Here is a 12,858-nt window from a genome sequence, read left to right as displayed (position 1 = left end):
GATGTTCTGACCATTTTGCAGTTTGCAGTTTAGCAGAAGCCCCAACATTTGTTTTCTGGATATGGTTGGCAAATAGGTTTGGATATGCTTTGAATATTTCTTGTTTTCACCTGGGGAACTGTTTTTGGTACCTCATTCAATTGCATTGTCATTAATCAAGAGAACTAAAATCATTTTCTCTTTTGATACAATCCAAACAGTTTAGAGGTATATGAGTTAAATCTCTTCTATCAAAGCTGTGGATTTTACAGGGTATAGATGTTCTTTTGTTTGTAGCACAGAAGGTACATTGTCATTACAAATGCCCTTGAACTAGTATTTTGAAAGGCACATTAGAAAGATGTTCAGTTATTTATAGGAATCTAACTTAATTTTTTTTAGTCCCAGGTGCCACCTTGTTCTGTCCAATTAATGATGCCAAAGATAAATGTGATTTGTGAATCTAAATTACATTAAAAAATACTGCAAATTTGCTTTGTTGGAAAGTTTATTTGTTTTTAATAGCCAGTCTCTAGTGAAGCAGTTTTTCCACCTCCCAAAAGCTTTGTAGTAATTACTGAGTCTGTTAACAGGCGTTGGTATACCATTTCCCCCTGTTTCTGTACTGTATGATGGACCTGCCCATGATGGAAAGCAGTTAGACTGCACATGCCATGATTGTCAGGCTAAAGGTTTAAATTTTATTTTGCTTTCCTTTGGGCAGCTTTAAGTAGTTAAGTTTACTGTCTCCATTGTTGAAATGAGAATGTGTCAGTTTTCCTGAATTCTCTTACAAACTAGCTGTTCAGTATTTGCTTGATGTGTGTACTGAGGGAATTTCAGTGTGTTTCTATCCTTCCTTACTGCACATAGTTTCAAGGCTTTAAGGTTAAATAATTTAATATAAAAACTATTAAAATATATATTTAATATAAAACAATAAGATGATGGACCCAACATAAGCATGAGCATCAGTTAAGGCAAAGTTAATGCAGCACTAGAATCTGAATCTGTAGCAATTTTCTTTCCACCCAGTGCCTAAAAGAGTGGACCTTAGGTATGTGATCCAGGGGTTGAAGATCCAATCATTGGCCCATTCATCTGGCTTCAGCAGAGAGTCTCCTCAGATGGTCTCAAGGAATGAGCAGGTTCTAGGTCCATATTTTGGTAACCTTACACCAGGGGTGGGGAATGTTGGACCCTAGGTCTGAATATGGCCCTCTAGGCCTCTCTGTCCAGCTCTCAGTACTCTTCATAGGCCACACCACCCTCCCCATCAGCAGGTACGACTCCATACCTTCCTCATGTCTGGAATGTGTTCTTGAACTTTGAATTGTGGCAACGTTTCTTGCTTGCCATGATGGAGAGATGTGTGTGGATGTAGAAACCTCCTCCTTTCGTATGGCTAGAATGTATTGCCTGCTGTACAAGGGGAAAGTGTTGCATCCGTTGCACTGTATCACTTTTTTTGCCTTTGGCCCAATCTACCACTGGCAGGAAGGCGCTAGAAGGATGGCTTTGAGGTGAGGTTGCCTTTCAGACTGCAGAATGTTCCTCACTCCTATCTTACACTTTAAACTTTGGGGAACAAAAGATTATCAAGCAAATGAAGATGGCTTTGTCATTTCACTGTGAATTCTGAAATAAGCCCTGTAGGTACCAGCTACTTTACAGAACTTGGCTTGGTTAGGATCTCATAATTCTGTTTCCTGTCCAGCTGTGTGGAATTTTGAATAGCAAGCAAGTCCCATTTTCATACATCCAAACTTTTATTTTAAGGCTCGTCCATAATTTGTTTCTTTTGTGTGTGTAAGTCACCGTTCCAGTCTGCTTCTCATCTTCATTTTTGGATAGTTTTATTTGCTAGATAGATCAATAATTTTCTAATTTAAGTTATGGTTAATGAATGGAATAAGAGGCATTGGACCCTCTCATAAATATGATGGATTTTTTCCTGTATTATGTGGCTGAGTGGCCAATAAAAGCATTGATTGCCAATGAAAGGCTATTCATATTTCAGTGGTCAGGCTTAACCTCCAGAATTTTTACTTCTTGCAATTCCTTTTAATATTTAGCAACTTAGTTACTAGAATATTACTTATTTACCCTCCATGTGACATAAAGTTCTTTGAAGTAAGTAAAAAATAATAATTGAAATGCAAAATAAACCATTAAAAAGCAGGGGAGGGGGATGCTACATAAATAACGCAAACCATAACTTGCCACACACTGAAAATCCAAACAGATTAAAAAGGAAAACACAGTCCCAAGGCCCAGATTTTACCAATTTGAAAGGCAATCTAGCCTGGACAGGCTATTCTATAACTGGAGTGCCCGTGATAAAAGGGCCCTCTTCCTGATGACTGCCAACCTTGCTTCATTTTATGGGGCCACTCTGAGCAGGACTGCCAAAGAAGATCAAGCTTTGGGTAGATACATATGGGAGGAGGTGGTACCAATCTGTCTAGGGATTTTAAAATTAAAACTCGCATAGACTTGGGAGCCCAGTGCAGCTGATAAAACCCTCTTGTAATATGGCCCAGTACTGGCTTGCAGCCCTGTTCTGCACAAGCTGCTGTTTCTGAACTGCTTTTAACAAGAGCAAGAAGCAAGAAGCAAACTGGCAATAAAGTGATAAAACAACCATTAAGCTATGTCTTAAAAGCTTGAGATAATGAAAAAAATATTCACTTAGCACCTAAAAGCTAATAAAGTAGAAGCTGCTGGTACAGTAGGGCAGAACCTTCCACCTGACATCGACATCATTGCTGCTTACCAGAGTGGGGGCAGGGCAGCAGTGTAGGTCCCCTGGCAGGATCACTGGATTGGCACAGCTACTGTGTTAGCAAAGCTCTAATCTCAGCACTGCTCACACTGTCCTGGTAAGTGGCAGCGATTACATTTTCTAGAGGGCAGCTCTGTGGCATCACCTAATCATCCCAAGGGAGCCAGTGTGGTGTAGTGGTTAAGAGCGGTAGTTCCCTAATCTGGGGAACTGGGTTCGCGTCTCCGTTCCTCCACATGCAGCTGCTGGGTGACCTTGGGCCAGTCACACTTCTTTGAAGTCTCTCAGCCCCACTCACCTCACAGAGTGTTTGTTGTGGGGGAGGAAGGGAAAGGAGAATGTTAGCCGCTTTGAGACTCCTGAAGGGGAGTGAAAGGCGGGATATCAAATCCAAACCCAAACCCACCAGCTACTCCTAATTTGTCTTAATAATTTAATGGAATAGGTTAGGCCGAAAGAGAATGTGACTTGCTCTTTGTTGTTGTTGTTTAGTCGTTTAGTCGTGTCCGACTCTTCATGACCCCATGGACCAGAGCACACCAGGCACTCCTGTCTTCCACGGCCTCCCGCAGTTTGGTCAAATTCATGCTGGTAGCTTCGAGAACACTGTCCAACCATCTCGTCTTCTGTCGTCCCCTTCTACTTGTGCCCTCCATCTTTCCCAACATCAGGGTCTTTTCCAGGGAGTCTTCTCTCCTCATAAGGTGGCCAAAGTATTGGAGCCTCAGCTTCACGATCTGTCCTTCCAGTGAGCACTCAGGGCTGATTTCCTTAAGAATGGATGTGTTTGATCTTCTTGCAGTCCATGGGACTCTCAAGAGTCTCCTCCAGCACCATAATTCAAAAGCGTCAATTCTTCGGCGATCAGCCTTCTTTATGGTCCAGCTCTCACTTCCATACATCACTACTGGGAAAACCATGGCTTTAACTATACGGACCTTTGTTGGCAATGTGATGTCTCTACTTTTTAAGATGCTGTCTAGGTTTGTCATCGCTTTTCTCCCAAGAAGCAGGCGTCTTTTAATTTTGTGGCTGCTGTTACCATCTGCAGTGATCATGGAGCCCAAGAAAGTAAAATCTCTCACTGCCTCCATTTCTTCCCCTTCTATTTGCCAGGAGGTGATGGGCCCAGTGGCCATGATCTTCGTTTTTTTGATGCTGAGCTTCAGACCATATTTTGCGCTCTCCTCTTTCACCCTCATTAAAAGTTTCTTTAATTCCTCCTCACTTTCTGCCATCAAGGTTGTGTCATCTGCATATCTGAGGTTGTTGATATTTCTTCCGGCAATCTTAATTCTGGCTTGGGATTCATCCAGCCCAGCCTTTCGCATGATGAATTCTGCATATAAGTTAAATAAGCAGGGAGACAATATACAGCCTTGTCGTACTCCTTTCCCAATTTTGAACCAATCAGTTGTTTCATATCCAGTTCTAACTGTAACTTCTTGTCCCACATAGAGATTTCTCAGGAGACAGATGAGGTGATCAGGCACTCCCATTTCTTTAAGAATTTGCCATAATTTACTGTGGTCGACACAGTCAAAAGCTTTTGTATAGTCGACGAAGCAGAAGTAGATGTCTTTCTGGAACTCTCTAGCTTTCTCCATAATCCAGCGCATGTTTGCAATTTGGTCTCTGGTTCCTCCGCCCCTTCGAAATCCAGTTAGCACTTCTGGGAGTTCTCGGTCCACATACTGCTTAAGCCTACCTTGTAGAATTTTAAGCATAACCTTGCTAGCGTGTGAAATGAGTGCAATTGTGCGGTAGTTGGAGCATTCTTTGGCACTGCCCTTCTTTGGGATTGGGATGTAGACTGATCTTCTCCAGTCCTCTGGCCACTGCTGAGTTTTCCAGATTTGGTAGCATATTGAGTGTAGCACCTTAACAGCATTATCTTTTAAATTTTTAAATAGTTCAGCCGGAATACCATCATTTCCACTGGCCTTGTTATTTGCAGTGCTTTCTAAGGCCCATTTGACTTCACTCTCCAGGATGTCTGGCTCAAGGTCAGCAACCCCACTACCTGGGGTGTACGAGCTATCCATATCTTTCTGGTATAATTCATCTGTGTATTCTTGCCACCTATTCTTGATGTCTTCTGCTTCTGTTAGGTCCTTACCACTTTTGTCCTTTATTATGGTAATCTTTGTACAAAATGTTCCTTTCATATCTCTAATTTTCTTGAACAGATCTAGTTTACTCTGTAAGTTTCATGGCTGAGCATGAAGATTCGAACCCAGTCTCCATAGTCCCAAGTCCATCACTCTATCCACCATGGTGCACTGACTCAAATTGGCGATTTTGTGTTCGGTGCAATCTTTAATATGCTCAAAAATGCTGTTTCTGGCAATTCTGCTGTACAAGAGGGTCCCAGCAAAGGGCTTTTTCTTTTCATCCAGGTTTTAAATGTAGGTTATTATTTTTAAAGGGGTTAGCTTCATATGTAAAACAAGTTTCCATTTCCCCCCCTTTTGAATCTAGAGAGGATCTGATTGACAAAAATATAGAAAGTGCCGTTTCCCGAATGCAATCTGTTGTTGAGCTTGGACGGGTAATCAGAGACAGGAAAACCATTCCAGTAAAGGTAAGATGTTTTTTAATTTCTCTTACATCAATATCCCATAAGCGCTTATTGGTTGTGACAGAGAAATGCATAGGTAAATCAATGAATTCCAGAAAATGAACTATAAGGATATCTGTTAAATAGCCATGGTTTAAATAGCCATTTTGCAATAGATCTTTGGTACCTTTTTCCAGACTGATGATGTTGAATTTAATTTCAGTACCCACTGAAAGAGGTGGTGGTTATTCATCAGGATCCCCAGGCGCTGGAAGATATCAAGTCCTTGGAAAAGTATATACTTGAGGTAAGACAGAAGAGCAGAAGGTTTTGCTGCTAGAACTTAAGTTCTTATTGGTTTTTATTAAGGTTGATGCCAGGTCTTTTGCCTTGCAAGTCTGTCAGCATTACAGCACACCATGATCCAGGCAGCACAGGAGAGTGGCAGATGTGGACATTGCCCTTGCAACTTCGTTGAGAACGTTTTTTCTTAAAATTAGGTGCTGCTTTGCCACCCTGGGCTCCTTGGTGGTGGGAATATAAATTCAGTTAAAAATAAAACAGAGTGGGTTGTATCCAACTAAGCCACCCTGTTAGTAAAGGACTTCCACCCAATGGTGGAGGAAGGGGTGGGTGCGGTCCACCCTGGGTGTCATCCTGAGGGGGGTGAAATTGCCCCCCTGCCCCCCTGGGATGCTCACCCCACCCCTGGGGGCAGCTAGCCCTGCCCCTGGGTGTATAGCATGTGCGCCGCTGTGCTGGAGCAGCTAGCTCTGCCTCTGCTTCCACCTGCACAAGGGGACTGCTTCCCGATCTATTCTGGGGGTTTTCTCAAGCCTCTGAAGCAGATTTGGAGCAAAGAGTGGGAAAAATAGAAGGAAGGAGAAGACCACCCATTTGGCAGGTGGAAGTCCTTGTGTGTTGGCCTGAGTTTGTTGGATATCTCTTTCACACACATACCTTCTGACTCAACCTTTGGATTTCATTTGACCCAGGACTACAGTTGCCTGCTGCTTGATCTTGGCTTAGCTTTGGGCTCCCCTTGTTATTGCTCAATGCTGTCATGTTTTGGACTTGAGCCTGCAGCGGACTCTTGTGTGTTGTCTTACTCCAGTCAAGCTCAGGCACAGAGACCTAACTCAGGCACAGAGACCTATCAAGATCTATGTGTAGGCAGGGGTTAAGCAAACACATGCTTTATTGAGAAAAATAAGGTCATTACTGAGTACTCTTGATTACATATGAAGACTGCAAGGACCAAACTAAGCAGAGGATAAATTGTGACATCTGTATATTATGTATAATACAGTTGACTTTTGACCACATATTTTTCGGAGATAAATACTTCATGATCATTGATCATTCACAAAATCATGAGAAAGGATTGTCTTGCAGCATCGCAGTATCATTTTTCATTATGCCTTTCTGAAGAAGCTGCCCTCCTAAACCGTCTCATTCCACTAAGCTAACTTCAAAAGGGCAGTTTTGGATTTTGGTGCAAAATAAGTTTTTTTTAAAAAAGCTGTTGGTATGGATGTGGTGGCTTTCCTTGAGTTTCCCGGTGAAATGGGACATGGTGGAGAACCTAAATAACACTCCTGCTCTGTGGCTGCTTATGGGTGTCTGTGGACCTGCTTCCACCTGCGTCCCTTTGGAGTGTGGCTGATGGAACTGCAAGAGGAGCCACTCGCTTGCTGTGTAAAACCTTGTTGCTGTCAGTTGACATTCTTTTTGATTCTAATACCAATTGCGAAAGCACAGTTCATTAAACAGTAAGTGGAAGGAAGATTAGTATGTGGACTTTCCTGTTGAAAAAAAGAAGAGAGAAAAAAAGAAATGAGATGGAAAGAAAGCGCATAAAATGTTTTGATTGTTTTGTACTAGTAAATTGCTTTCAGCTAAGCGTTGCTTCAGAGGGCTGATAGTGAACTGTTCTGCTCTGGAAATGGAGCCAATTTTATCCTTTATCTATTTTAGAGATTAAAGTGTGGCTTGCCAGACAAAGTGACCCCTTGTGTGGTTTCGTGTATTGGATTCTTAGAGCTCAATGCCTCGTAAAAGACATGGAACTCTTTATAATATTGTATGTACATTTGTTTGGCCAGACAAAAGGTCTCCCAGGCTTCCTACGAACAAGAGCAACACAGCAGAAGTATGCTAGAAAAGCTTTCAGATGCAAAATAGGAAAGGTGGTTTATTTTATCAGACCATCTCCTGTTTGGTTTGTACGACTGTATTTAACACCAACCTTGCATTAGATGGAATTAAACAGTAGATAGTTCTTAGTTACTGAAAAGTGTTCACTATTTAGGAAAAGATCAGTTTGGGGTTAGTTCAAGGAGGAAAAGACGTCTGGCTTAATAACGAGACAAAAGAGCCAAGGACAAAGGCTGAATGGAATAGGAGTGATCTCAAAAGGTTTTATGGGTTATGGAGTGAGGAGACCTTGAGTAGAGTAGGACTGGGGTCTTTAGAAGGTGTAAGGTGGAAACTCAGGGGTGGAAATAGGTAAGGATGTTTGGATAATACTTTGGTGGGAGAACTTTTTCTTATTTAATAGCATGAATGGGAGCTCTATTTAATTTGGTCTTCTGTACAGCAAAGTATTTTTGTATAAACAAACAATCTAAAATGACTTAATCATAGTACTGTTCAAACTTCAAGCGCACATATATCAAAATAGCAGACAGCTGTTTTTTGTTTGTCCTACTCTCTGTAATATTTTGCCATTCAGCCTGTAAAATGGTTTGTTAATCATGACTTCAAGTGATGATTATTTTTAAAACTTTTTTTTTCAATTTTATTACTTTTTTGGGAAACGCACAGGAACTGAATGTCCGTCAAGTGACATTATCAACTGAGAAAGATAAATATGGGATCCGCCTAAGAGCAGAACCTGATCACATGGTGCTTGGGAAGCGTCTGAAAGGTGCCTTTAAATCTGTTATGGCTGCTGTGAAGGAATTGAAAAGTGAGCAGTTGGAAGAATTCCAGAAGACTGGTTAGTATCAGTGGAGTATGTGTAGTTTGTCAGAAAAGTGTGATGACCTTGGAAACAGACGCAAAATAATTTTTATTTTCAGGTATGGAAACCAATCCATTTAGCTGCTTGGTTTTCTTTTCTAAAAGCAAAAAGGCAGAGATTTAAAAGCTATTTCTCTTGTTAGTATATTGTCAAATGTTTATAGGTTCCATAAACATATTGGAAAATAACTGCAAAGAGTAGAAAGGTTAAATCAATTCTGCAAAACGGGGAAATGTTCAGGGAAGTGCTTAGTCAGGGGTCTAAACGTCTATAAAAGAATCCAAACTACCTTGAGTAGAAAATGTTTTTATACTTCTCATATTTTGCTTTGAACGTTCTTTGGATGGTCTAAGCTTTCAGAACCTGGAACACTTTGTTCCAGTTATTCTGCCAGAGACTGAAGAGTTGGAAACTGGATTTTCAAAGTTACTGAGGGAATTTTGACAGGCGGAAGACCCCATCCTCCTGTAAATTTCTGATAAATATCTGGCCCACGGAGCAAAAATGTTTGTTCTAAACACAAGAAAGTCAGAGAAATACATTGATATGGATGTTGTCATTCAAACAAGAGACAGAAAACATCAGTACATTGAAATGTTGACTAATTGCACATTTTTGAAAGCTTGGAACACTTGTTTAATATAAAATAGGTAATTCTCTGGTTTAAATGAATCAGGCACCATTGTTGTAGAAGGTCATGAACTACATGAAGAAGATCTCCGTCTGATGTACACCTTTAACCAGGCTGAAGGAGGATCTGCCCAATTTGAAGCACATTCTGATTCTCAGGTATCAAATGTAGTGATCAGTGACGACGATGGGAAATCCAGATGTTCATGTTGCTAGCACTAGTTGCCTTGGATCAGTACCTCTGCAGTATAGAACCTATACCATACCATTTTGGCATATCTGCTTGAGATGGCAGGAAACAGTGATCCAAAGAGTTGCTTAGGCTCATGCAAGGATTTTGAACTAACCCAGGGGAATGTTTGACATAGAACAGTTGGCTTCTGTTCCATATCATAAATGGACATAATCATATTATAGCAGTTGCTGGAAGTGTAGAACTGAGCAGATAAATTGAAAAAGAGAAGAACAAAAAATTGGCTGGAATTTGGAGAAGGAGCTGTGTCATTAGCAGCAATAGCTAAATGAGGAGGAGCGCTTTGCAAGTCTAAGCAGTGACGTCCTCGGACAAGTGACTGCCATAATAACTGCAGGAATTTAACTGTTTTTTCCGATCCTGTGGCTGGCTATTTCACTTTCAAGTAGCTATGCCCAGCTAAAATCTCAAGACCTGCAGTGTGCTTAGCACCCCATCACTACCACCACAACCTGTATTGTCACTATTGACATCAGGGCAAAAAGTTAAGCACACCATGCATGGGGTTGTCCTAGTGTGCCCCATTGTGCATGTCTCTAGCAGTATATATATTTGAAACAAAAATTCCTTCCAGTAGCACCTTAGTATATATATTGTAACAGTTCAAAAGAACAACAAAGATTGAGTCAATAGCAACTAGCTCTAACTTGTAAAACACAGTTTCTCTTGTCTCAATCCACATGAACATGTCTATGATTGTTGTTATAAAACAAGGTTTATATAGCATCTGCCTTTTTTCTGGCCAGGTTTTGGTTCTCCTGGATGTTACTCCCGATCAGTCTATGGTTGATGAAGGCGTTGCACGTGAAGTAATAAATCGCATCCAGAAACTTCGGAAGAAGGTTAGTAAATCTGGGAAATGAAGCACAAGAGCAATCTCCCCTCCTGTAGTTTGGTATTCAGAAGCATGCTGCCTCTGACCATGGTCAGCTGTTGTGGCTAGAACAGGATAGCCTTCACCATGAATTTGTCTAATCCTCTTTTAAAGCCATCCAAGTTGATGGCCATTCCTGCCTCCTGTGGAAGCAAATTCTATAGTTTAAATATGTGCTGTGTTATGGTGTACTTTCTTTTGTCTGTCCGGAATCCTCTAGCATTGAGCTTCACTGAATGTCCACAAATTTTAGTGTTATGAGAGAGGGAGAAAAACGTTTTCCTACCTGCTTTGACTGATAGCATGTCCACTTATTGTTGGGCCTTGTGTCACTACCCACAATGCTAGAGGAGTCTACCTCTTTGGAGATTTCTAGCTTGTTGAATTCAACGCTTTCTTTGATGTATAGAGTGACACCACCTCCAGTCTGTTGTTCCCTGTCCTATCGAATTTAGATCCAGAGATACAATCGTGTCCCACCAGTTCTCTCCATTCCATCAGATTTTTGTTATGCCCAGTATGTGAATGCCGTCCTCTTAAGACCAAGCACTCCAGTTCGCGCATCTTGACTTGGAGGCTTTCTGGCATTAGCGTATAAACACTTATAAACCGTGACTCTCTTAAAGTATATTTGGCAGTTGTGTGTTGGCCTGCGGTGCTTTGGCCTCTCTCAGTTGTTATCCTGTGTGCCTGCACTCACAATGTCTAGTTATACATGAAGAACAGATGGCTATAAAAGGAGACTAGAAAAGATGATTTAAAAAATGAGCATGACATAGGTAATTGTGTGTGAAGGTGACTTCTCATTTTATCAAGATAACAAGAGCTATAGATGCCATTGCTCAATCAACTGCAGACTCCTCCAGAACAGAATTGTGTTCATTTGGTTAATATTTTTAAATGTGGGGACAGTATTTGTTGGTCAGTTCTACTTTTTGTTTGCATTCTTAAATATAAAAACCAATTGCTCATTTGCAGAATACCTTTATTTTTGTTTTTCTTGGTGAAATCTTTTTTATTTTGAAGCAAAATGTTTTGTAGAGTGCCATTGGACTTTGGCTAAGACAAACTAACATGTGATGTGCAATTAGATGCTTTTCTGCTTGCCAGAATATTTGCTATAATTATGCTTGACTTCTTAAATGTGTGTTTTGTTCTGATTATACCAAAAAAAGATTTTACTTTTTGGTTGCAAATATTTGGTGATAGGTAATCTTTATTGCTCACTCAATTGGGTTGCTGATTTTGTTACAGCGCAATCTTGTTCCAACTGATGAGATTACAGTGTATTACCGTGCTCATCCAGAAGGTGATTATCTTGATACTGTTATTAAGGAGCATACAGATTTCATTTTTGCAACAATAAAGGCTGCCTTGAAGCCATACCCAGTGCCTACCTCAACGGAAGTGCTTATTCAAGAGAAAACCCAGGTAAAAACAAGCAAGAATTTCTTTGGAAAATATTCACCTCACCCCATTATCTGAATAATGCATTGCCTCACATTAAATGTTTATTGGACCAGAGTCGGTATATCCATTTCAGATGTTCATATTATATGACAAGCTTTAAGTTCAGGAAGTCACAGAAATCATCCAAGTGGTTTCAGAACTGGTCAGCATGGACTTACATACCCAGCACTAAAAACCCTCTTGGTTTTCTGCATTTCAGCTAATCATCTCTACCTTATGAAATAAAAACTCAGAAATGCATGTTGTAGGTTACCTTTTTGACTGTATCTACTGATTTCAAGTAAAGCAAATTAAATCCGATGATGCTCAGGAGTCTCCTTTAATGCAGGCTTGATAGACCTTAATCCACAGGGGTAATATCTGTTGAAATGTTTCTTAAGAGCTACATTGTGCTTATTGTAGCCACTGCTGACATAAAAAGTGCTTTCTCAACTCCCGGAGCCTACCTTTCACTTTTTATCATGTGGATGTCACCTGTAAGCTGGGTATTTCACAGGAACACCATGTTTTGCAGATGCCTCCTTTATGTGGTCTAACTCCATCCTTTATAAGAGCAAAGAGTTGTGTAAATGTAGCAATATGTATTATTGGGCATAGGTTGTGGCTTATAAATAGTGCATCTCCCTATACAGAAAATGCCAGCTCCATTACTCTTCCCAAGTTAAGTCTTTTGCTGGGCCAGTGCATGTGTTGGATATATTTTACTCACCCGAATATAGAGTGAATGCATCTGGGTAGCACAGTATAGAAGTGTGAAATAACCATACATTGTTTTTTCTTTTACATCAAATAGTAGATTTTTTAAAAATAGAACAATACATGTCTTGAAATTATTTCAAAGGTAAAAGGTAGTCAGTGAAGTTGCCTATTTCTTTTAAGCTGCACAACGAACTTAAACTGCACAATGTAACTGTTATTTTCTGTATCTTAAAGGACGTGGGTGGCGCTTTGGGTTAAATCACAAAGCCTAGGGCTTGCCGATCAGAAGGTCGGCGGTTCAAATCCCCGCAACGGGGTGAGCTCCCTTTGTTCGGTCCCAGCTCCTGCCAACCTAGCAGTTCAAAAGCACGTCAAAGTGCAAGTAGATAAATAGGTACCGCTTGGCGGGAAGGTAAACGGCGTTTCCGTGCGCTACTCTGGTTCGCCAGAAGCGGGTTAGTCATGCTGGCCACATGACCCTGAATCTGTATGCCGGCTCCCTCAGCCAGTAAAGGAAGATGAGCGCCACAACCCCAGAGTCGTCCATGACTGGGCCTAACGGTCAGGGGTCCCTTTATTTTTT

The 12,858-nt window shown here is 40.9% G+C and overlaps 1 protein-coding gene across 5 annotated transcripts in view; it reads left to right on the top strand.

Moving 5' to 3' along the window:
- The window catches only part of IARS1 (isoleucyl-tRNA synthetase 1), a 102,985-nt gene that overhangs the window by 75,621 nt on the left and 14,506 nt on the right, over positions 1-12,858 (top strand). For all 5 annotated transcript variants that reach the window (XM_083429080.1, XM_083429079.1, XM_083429078.1 and 2 more), the window contains 6 exons: positions 5,246-5,348; positions 5,548-5,631; positions 8,151-8,325; positions 9,026-9,138; positions 9,979-10,074; positions 11,361-11,537. In XM_083429080.1, the coding sequence (XP_083285206.1) occupies positions 5,246-5,348; positions 5,548-5,631; positions 8,151-8,325; positions 9,026-9,138; positions 9,979-10,074; positions 11,361-11,537 (748 nt within the window). The remainder of the gene's footprint in view (positions 1-5,245; positions 5,349-5,547; positions 5,632-8,150; positions 8,326-9,025; positions 9,139-9,978; positions 10,075-11,360; positions 11,538-12,858) is intronic.

The sequence above is a fragment of the Podarcis tiliguerta genome, assembly GCF_965153285.1.
Source record: "Podarcis tiliguerta genome assembly, chromosome: 2".
NCBI classification, from domain to species: Eukaryota; Metazoa; Chordata; class Lepidosauria; order Squamata; family Lacertidae; genus Podarcis; species Podarcis tiliguerta.
The sequence above is the reverse complement of the archived record's forward strand: the minus strand, read 5'-3'. Positions and strand labels throughout refer to the sequence as shown.